This window comes from Stenella coeruleoalba (assembly GCF_951394435.1).
Source record: "Stenella coeruleoalba genome assembly, chromosome: 14".
In the NCBI taxonomy this organism is placed as follows: Eukaryota; Metazoa; Chordata; class Mammalia; order Artiodactyla; family Delphinidae; genus Stenella; species Stenella coeruleoalba.
The window spans coordinates 74,973,144-74,981,622 of NC_137160.1; the positions used below are offsets into that span (position 1 = coordinate 74,973,144).

General features: G+C 54.0%; 1 protein-coding gene and 1 pseudogene across 2 annotated transcripts in view; both read right to left on the bottom strand.

Moving 5' to 3' along the window:
• DTX1 (deltex E3 ubiquitin ligase 1) overlaps window positions 1–3,523 on the bottom strand; it is a gene marked incomplete at its 3' end in the record, with an annotated part of 37,389 nt that extends 33,866 nt beyond the window's left edge. The window contains exons 1-2 of the mRNA XM_079942987.1: window positions 3,288–3,523; window positions 1,838–2,790 (exon numbers count right to left, since the gene is read on the bottom strand). Of these exons, the coding sequence (XP_079799113.1) occupies window positions 1,838–2,096 (259 nt within the window). The 5' untranslated portion in view covers window positions 2,097–2,790; window positions 3,288–3,523. The remainder of the gene's footprint in view (window positions 1–1,837; window positions 2,791–3,287) is intronic.
• Window positions 3,524–5,703: 2,180 nt separating this feature from the next.
• LOC307197297 (small ribosomal subunit protein uS8-like) lies at window positions 5,704–6,159 on the bottom strand (annotated as a pseudogene). The gene has a single exon. The product of its transcript is annotated as a small ribosomal subunit protein uS8-like (transcript).
• Window positions 6,160–8,479: the final 2,320 nt, after the last annotated feature.

Consider the following 8,479-nt stretch of genomic DNA (forward strand, 5'->3'; position numbering starts at 1 on the left):
CCACTCCTAGACCAAGTTCATTTCATGTTCTCAGACCTGCAACTGATTATCTGTGTGGTTATGTGTTTGCCTGCTTACCGACTACATTGGAATCTCCAGCATAAGTCCTCCACAAATAGACCTCTACTAAGGACCCTGGCTGTCTTTTTTTTTTTCTTTTTTCTTTTGGCCGTGCTGCGTGGCTTGCAGGATCTTAGTTCCTTGACCAGGGATCGAACCGGGGCCACGGCAGTGAAAGCACCAAGTCCTAACCGCTGGACCACCAGGGAATTCCCTGACCTTGGCTGTCTTGCTCCTTGCAGTATTCTAGGGCTTAGCACGGGGTCGAACACACAACAGGAGGTCAGTAAATCGATGATGGCATGAATGAACGATTGGTACCACCAGTGACTGCTGCCAATACCTGGTGTTTTGGAACACAGACGTACTGAAAAGTAACATCAACAAACCATCTGTTATGATTTTGCCTGTGTTTCCACACTTGGTCACCACCCTGTAGGCACCAAGCAATGTTCTAGAGCAGAGCTATCTACTAGAGCTTTCTTTGGTGATGGTGATGTTCTGGATCTATGCTGTCCAATACAGTAGCCACGAGACACACGCAGCTATTGAGCACTTGAAATGTGGCTAGTGGGACCGAGGAATTAAATTTTACTTAATTTTAATTAAATGTAAATTTAAATTGCCACGTGGGCTTAGTGGCTACCATATTGGACAGCCCAGCTCTAAGAGAGAAGGAAAGTGTCCTCCTGTCCCCAAGGTTGCTACATGCAGTTTTGTCATCTAGGGATTCACTGTAATTCCCTCAAACCTCCATCAGCTGGTCCTTGGGGGTGAACATGCCAAGGATTCCTTGGTAGCTTCCATGAGGCAGGACCTCACCATTCCCCACTGCCCACCGAGCTTGTCGTAGAGACCACCAGGCAACAATGACTAGGGAGATCTCCGCAGTGGTGGCAAACAGAAAGGCTGAGAGTGGGACATCCCCATTTTTACCACCATCATCACCTGTCACACAGCACCAAGACTGCCACCAACCTTATCCTCTCCATCATTACCATCACACCACTCCCAAGACCACCACCAACACAGCCATCAACACCACCACCACAAATTTCACAATCAATACTACCACTGACACTATCTTCTCCAACATTACCCGCCCCCCACCATCAACACCACCAACACCCTTACCCCCCCATCATTACAACCACCATCACATCACCCCAACAATACCAATACTTAGAGCCAATATAAGATACCAGTTAAGAGTTTCGGTTCTGGAAATCAATTGGGCTTAAATCCCAGCTTTAAGTTTAAATCACTCAACTTCTGTGAGACTCAGTTTCTTCATCTGTAAAATGGGATGGCTACTACTACCACTACTACCACTAACATAATAGTGAGACTGGCTGTAACAGTTGGAAAAAATCAAATGAGGAAGTGCATGAAAAGCCTTTTTACTATGATGATTGAGCGCTAATGATCTTCTAGGTTCTTTGCTCAGTGAGCACAATTTTATTGAACCCTCACACAGCTGTGAGAGACACTGACCCATCCATCTTGCAGATGAGGAAACTGAGGCTCAGAGAGGTGATGTAACTTGCCAACAGCCCCACTCCTAATATGAGAGGCTGGACTGGAACCCAGGTCTTCAACAGGACTTTGCTAGACTGTCCCTTTTCGGGGGAGGGGGTCGGATTAGCAGATTGGCCTTCCGCAGTTCTGTGCTCCCTCTTCAGGGATGCCGGGGGGGCATTTCAGCATCCCGCCATGAAAGGCGGTATTGTGGTGGTGATGGTGGTGGTGGGGTGGGGAGGGTAGCGAGTCCACTCACCTGTGTCCTGGCGAAACTGGTGCATGGACTGCAGGTCGATGATGTAGGGCACCAGCTGGGCATCCACTTGCCCCAGGACCACAGAACCACGGGCATCCTCCTTGAGCACGTTCTCGATGTGGTGGCACACGGTGGCTGTGTAGGGCCGCCAGCGGCTGTGCTCATTCAGCCACTCCCACACCACCACCCGGGCTACATTCTGCGGTGGGAAGCCCAGCCCGTTCACGGGCATCATCACACCCTGGCCTGGTCGTGACATGGCCGCTGCTGCCTCAGGGGCCAGGACCCTACTGTTACTGGCTCAGCTCCTCCTGGGCCTGGGAGCAGGTGGGGAACTTCCTCTCTCCCCAGGGCGGCAGCAAGGGCTCTCCGGCCTCCTTTCTAACTGCCGGCCCTCTCTGAGGCCCAGAGGCCTCAGTTAAAGGCGTGTGGGCTGGTGTTCCGGGCGCCAAGACCCCTTCCCGCAGAGCCGTCTCAGGTAAAGGTGCTGCTCCGGGGAGCGAGTGTCTTTCTTACGATGGGAAACGGTGCTCTAGATTCCTCGGTTCCCTGGGCTCCGATAGGGGAGTGAAGCAGCCGCCTCTACTCTAGGTCCGGGCTCTGTACTGCTGGTCTCCCGTTCTTCCTGGCCGAGCAGGGCCTGTCACCAGGCGGCCCGGCCCCGGCCCTCTGCGCTCCCCACTGCGTCCCAGACCCTGCGCCTGGCTCCAGTGGGGCTGCTTGCCTTGTCTCAGGTCCGCCCCCCCCGACGGCTCCCGCTGAAGGGGGCGTCCCTGTCCCCGTTGTCCCCGATCCACGGCGTCCTGGAAGGCCTGGGTGGCTGAAGAACGCACGGGGGAGGGATGCGGCGCGTACTCCCTGCCCTCCGGCCGGGGCTACGGCTCCGGAGCTGGGCTGGGGGAAGAGGGGGGCGGGGGCCCGTGGGCACGCCCCACCCCACTCGTGCTCGCGACCTGCCAGGAGACAAGAAGGGGAGAGGGCCCTTTAAGAATAGAGCGCGGCACCCCCTCCCCCCTTCCCGGGAGAGCGATGGGTTGAGAACAATGGGGAACAGATGGGGGGGGGCAGCAAGGGGGGCTAAAGGGGGTCGCCTGGTCGCGCTCCCTTGGGGCAGGCCTGAAGGGAGGGCTGGGGCCGGGGGCGCGATTTCCCGAAACTCCTCGCCTGCTGCGCCCCCTCCTCAGTTCCCTGAGCGCTCCCCTCCCCCGGGGCCCGCTCCTGGCCGAGGGATGCAGGGTGCGCGGGGATGTGCCAGGATGCGCGGCGCTGCAGGCTCGGCCCAGGGCCCCTCGGGGGTCGCGTCACCGAGGAGGCGAAGCCGGGAGCTGGATCGTCTATGCCTCCCTCCCTGGGGGAACAGCCCTCCTTCCCCAGCCCAGACCTCCCCAGAGCGCGCGCGGGCCTCCCAAAGGAGCCGGGGGTGGGGTCCCTAAGCGCCCCGCGCTCTCACCGCCTCTCCTCTGCTCTGCCTCGTTCTCCGGTTCACGCTTCAGCACCGCCGCCTCCTGGGCTCCCCCCGGAGTGGGAGGGAGCCTCTGTCCCCCCTCCGTGCCCTTTGCCTCCCAGGCCGCGCGCCGGGGCGCTGGGCTTTCCGCACGCTTACAGACTACCCCGCCGACCGACGGACGCGTGAGCCTGCTGCCGGCCGCCGGGATCCCGCGGGTGGGAGGCGGCCTCGGCAGTGCTCAGGGGAGGGAAGGGGGAGGGGGCGGAGAAGGAGGAAGGGGAGGAGACAGATCGCGGCCCTAAGCGCCAGCGGCGCTGACACGCGAGTCGCCGGGCGCCCCATATCCTCGGCTAGGCCCACCTGGGACCCCGCGAGGCCTCCTGACCCAAGCAGGATGCAAGGCATGGAGTGGGGTGTCCACTGGAACGCCTGCTTGAATCTTAGTCATCTTTACATTCTAGTTGCCCAGTCCAGGGCCTGGTACAGAATAGATGCTCAATAAATGCTTGAATGAATGGAATACGATCCAGAGATTGTTTGAAGAAAGATCTTAAAGCCTTCTAGGGTAGGCTTCTTTTCTTCTTCCGCTATTCTGGGGGAGGGGAGTGAGGAGGGGCTGGCAGAGGGAATCATAGAATCTGAAGTGTAAGTATGGGACAACTGAGGCCCATAGAGGGTAAGAAATAGGCCCAGGATCACACCGCAGCTTGGGGCAGTGCCCAGACAGCACGCAGCACTGATTCTCCTCCCAGTACCCAATTAGCCAGCCGAGAGCCCACTTCCCCAAGGCAACAAACCCACTCCAGGTAAGTGTGATGGCAACAACATCTTGCCTCCAGGAGGGTGGGGTGGACCTAGGCCAGGAGGCAGAGACCTTGGAGGAAGGTAAGGGTAGGCCCCCCCATCATCTCATTAAGGGATGCCTGCAAACAACAGGTGCTCGATAAATGCTTGGTGAGGGTTGGCTGGATGGAAAAGGAGGCAGGTGGTGGCAGCAGCTCAAGTGTTAATGGGATGACCAGCTCTCCCTCCTCTGGCAGGCTGAATGCAACTGAGAACACACATCATCTTGGAGGGGGATGGACCACCCGGGGCCCGCGGGTGTTTAGATTAGGGAAGATGAAGGATGCGTCCGGGAACTCCAGCCTGGGTGGCAGACGGAGGTCAGCGGCCTGTTTGGGAGTCTGTCCAGAGCAGCCCACGCTCCTCTTCCTCTCCAGGGCAGCTGGTGATAAACTAGAAAAGGTCAGGGGCAGATTGCTCAGGGGAGCTTTCCCAGAACCGAGTTCTGGCTCCCCAGACAGCTGGAGGGATCTCCCCCCGACACCGCGCCCCAGGGCCCCTGCTATCTCCTGCTGTCCAGTGCTCAAGGGGCTTTTCCCGGTTGGGCATGATTCTGTTTGCTTCTGCCTGCTGCAGGCTAAAGACAGAGGCTCTGTATAGAGCCAGCTCTGCAGTGCTACCACTCCAACAGGATGGCTGAGCTCTGGGATTTTAGTCTAGGGCTCACCGATGGCTTTGCAGGGGTCCACGAGCCCTGTCCTCCCATTTACAGGCAAACTTAAATGTCTGTGCATTTTTTCTAGAAGGGCTCTGGCTTTCATCAGATTTTTCTCAAAGGAGGCTGTGACCCAAAAGATTTGGAGCTGATGCTAAACAACCTTATGTTACAGAAGGGGATCTGGACCTCAGGGTAGAGAAGAGACTGGCTCAAGGTCACATGGAAATTTAGCAGCAAGTTGGAAAGAAGAAGCCAAGACTCCAGACTGTATCATGCTATTTAAGGTCTGACTAAATGTCACCTCCTCCAGGAAACCTTCTCTGAACTCATCCCATCTTCCTCTGTGTTCCTTTGCACATACCTTGATGTGACACCCTATATCACAACTAGCCGCTTCAGTGGAATCTGTCCCTGCTAGAGTGAGACAGCCATGAGATCAGAGACTGTGTCTTATTCATCTTTGTGTGGTGTGGCTGGTGTGTATTACATAAGCATTGTCGTTTATTGAGTGCCTATTATGTGCCAAGGCACTTACATAATGCTCACTCCTCTTCACAGTTGTCCTGCAAGGTAGGTAATATTGTCCTCATTTTACAGGTAGAAAAACTCTCCTGGAGCTCAAAGGGGTTAAGTGGCTTGCCCAAGTCCCACAGGGAGTGAGTGGCAGAGCTGGGATTTGAATCCCAAACCCTTTGGCACCACCCACATCACCACACTGCCATGGTGTCTGTTCAGTGACGAATGAATGGCAACCACCTGAGGATCTGGTGCAGCGTGGCCCTCATGGCCCCTCTCAGCTAGATTGTGGAGCATCTGGAAGTACAAAGCCCTGCTCCCCAGGCATCCTGGGAGAAAGGGATTCCAAGGAGGGGAAAGGAATCTGGCCTTCAAGGAGCTCACAGTCCACTGGGGAGATACTCAGACACCAGTGGGGAAGCCAACAGAGGAGAAGCAATCCATCATGAACTCTTTTAAAAATGTATTGTATGTATGTATGACATCCCTAGTAGAAGAATCCCAGGATTTTGTCTTCTGTGTGTTTCTGTCTTGCTTCCTTGAGGCCATGATACTAGCTGAGGTCATCAGTACAGTGAGTTGGGAAAAGATGATTCTGCCACTTTTCCAGATCTTTGAGTGACACGTCAAATCCGAGGCTGATCCCACTTATTTAACCTGTGTGTGAGTTTCACACTGATTTTCTTGCTCTGTGATCATCAGTGATTTCAAATTTGCTGATGTAGCCATGCTTCATCATCACAATTAGAAACCAGACGATGACTCTGGAGCATGACCTAAAGGAACTTGGAGTTTTTCTTTCTTCTCAGCATTGTTGATGCTCTTAAGAGCATTGGCCAGGATGTTCGTGTGCACCATTATAGCAGCATGGGAGTACGGCAGAAAGAGATGACTCACTTTTTGTTCTCCTGTCCATCCATCTGTCCATCCAACCATCCAGCCATCCATCCATCCATTCATCTGTACAAGTACCCTCCCTCCCTCCCTTTCTCCTACCTACCCATCCCTCCGTCCATCTATCCACTCATCTATCTGTCCATCTATCCATCCAAAAAATACCAGACCCAGCCCGTGAGCCAGGCACTAGGCTATCTAACCCAAATAGCATGGTTCTTGCTCTCCTGTTTCTCAGACTCTAGTGGGAGAGTGAGCTGTGAATCAAAGAATCACATAAAGTATGATTAAAAATTTGCAAGAGCCATGAAGAAGTTCAGGATATCATGAGGGCCTCTACCAGGGGTCCTACCAGGTCTAGGGAGTCAGGGAGGGCTTCTCAGAGGAGGTGACATTTCAGCTACTCCCCGAAGGATCCATAGTCTTAATGTGGCTAAGCCAGTGGGAGGAGGAGCAGGAATGTGCGAAGGCCCAGAGGTGGGAAAGAGCTTGGTGTGTTAAAGCAACAGAGAGGAGGCTGGAGTGGCCACTGAGAATGGATCAGGGGTGAGCGTGGGGCAAATCGAGGTGGGCAGGGCCACCATGCAGAGCCTAGCATGGGTTTGGGATTTTTATCCTGAGAGCCATGGGGAGTTACTGAAGGGGATTTAATGCAATCTGAGTTGTGTCTGAAAGAGCCCGACAGTAACTAGACTTTATTGAGCACCTACTGTATGCCCAGTGCTGGGCTAAGTGCCCCAGAGGGGGAAGTGAAGATGTGGGAACCGTTTTCTCTGGGACACAGAACAGGATGGGTGACCCTGAAGACCATACCAAGGTCAGGTATAATCGGGGCATGAGTCCTGCGAGGCAGATGGCACCCCTGCCCTGCACCCCGAAGGGCCAAGTGAGTTCAGACTTTTCCGAATTCTTCTCTCCAGCTCCCTACATCCTGGTGCGTGGACCAGCTGTGACCTTTCCTACAGCAGCCGGGGGAAAGTTTAAGTGGGAAATAAGAAACAGAGCAAGAAAGATTGTTTGGGTGTCTTGGGGACTGAAACAGGGCCCCTGGAACTCAGAGCGTTCTGCTGAAAACAGGGGACTTCCTCCGGCTTGCAGGATGCAGGTGGGGTGGCGAGTGGTACAAGGTCATTTGCTGCCAGCCGAGAACCGGTGGTGGAATTAGAGAAACCCCAGAATGGTAACATACGCAGCTGGCCCTGGTGGGCGAGGAGCGTCCACGGGCACAGCGGCCAGGGTGGGAGCTGCTCTGATGGCCACACGTCCAGGTCGTGGGGTTGCTGCCGGGTGAACACAGATCCCTGAGCCTCACCCTAACATTTGGATCCAGCGGGACTTGCGTGGGGCTTGAGTATCTCTCAGTGAGACAAATGGCTTACCTTAGAGCTCTGGGCCTCACTCCGGATGCATAGGAGAATCTCCTGGGGAGTGGTTAAAAACTATCCATGTCCCAAGCCCCACCCTCAGGAACTCTGAGTTAGTTGGACTGGGGGTCCTGGCATCAGTAGTTTTTGGCCAGTGGTCCTTTCCTGGCTTGGGGCGATTGAAACTGAGAGAGGGTTAAATCAGCCCAGGTAACTGGGCCGATAATACGTAGTATGAGCTCTCAGCTCTCGTTCTGGGCCATCCGCTTGTTCGTCCAATCAGAAGATGTTTATCGAGCATCTACTATGTGCCACACACTGATCTAGGCACTGGGAATACAATAATAAACAAAAGAGTCAAAAACCTCTGCCCTCCTGGTGCTGACATTCTAGTGGGGTGGAGGGCAGAGATAGACAGTAAACAAAGACATAAGTAAAATACATAGTATATCAGAAAGTGTAAGTGCTGTGGAGAAAAATAAAACCTTCTTAACATTGCTGGTGGGGATGTGAATTGGTGCTACCGTGTTGGAAAACAGTCTGGCTTTATCTCCTAAAGCCGAGCATGTACGTATCCTACGACCCAGCAATCCTACTCCGAAGTAGGCACCGTGGGGAAATGCTGGCCCATCTACACCAGGAATCACCTGGAAGAATATTCATAGGGGCGCTGTCCACTAAGTGTCCAAAATTGGGAAACACCCACATGCCCATCTATGGGAGAGCAAATGAATAAATTCCCATGATGAAATATTACTCGGCAGTCAAAACACAGGAACTATAGCCACACATTGCAATGTGGATGGATCTCTGAGATAGAGTAGCCAATGAAAAATGTCCCATTACGTAAACACGATATCCTTCCTATCAAGTTAAAAGCAACTAAAAGCATACACACACATATGTAATAATAAACTATA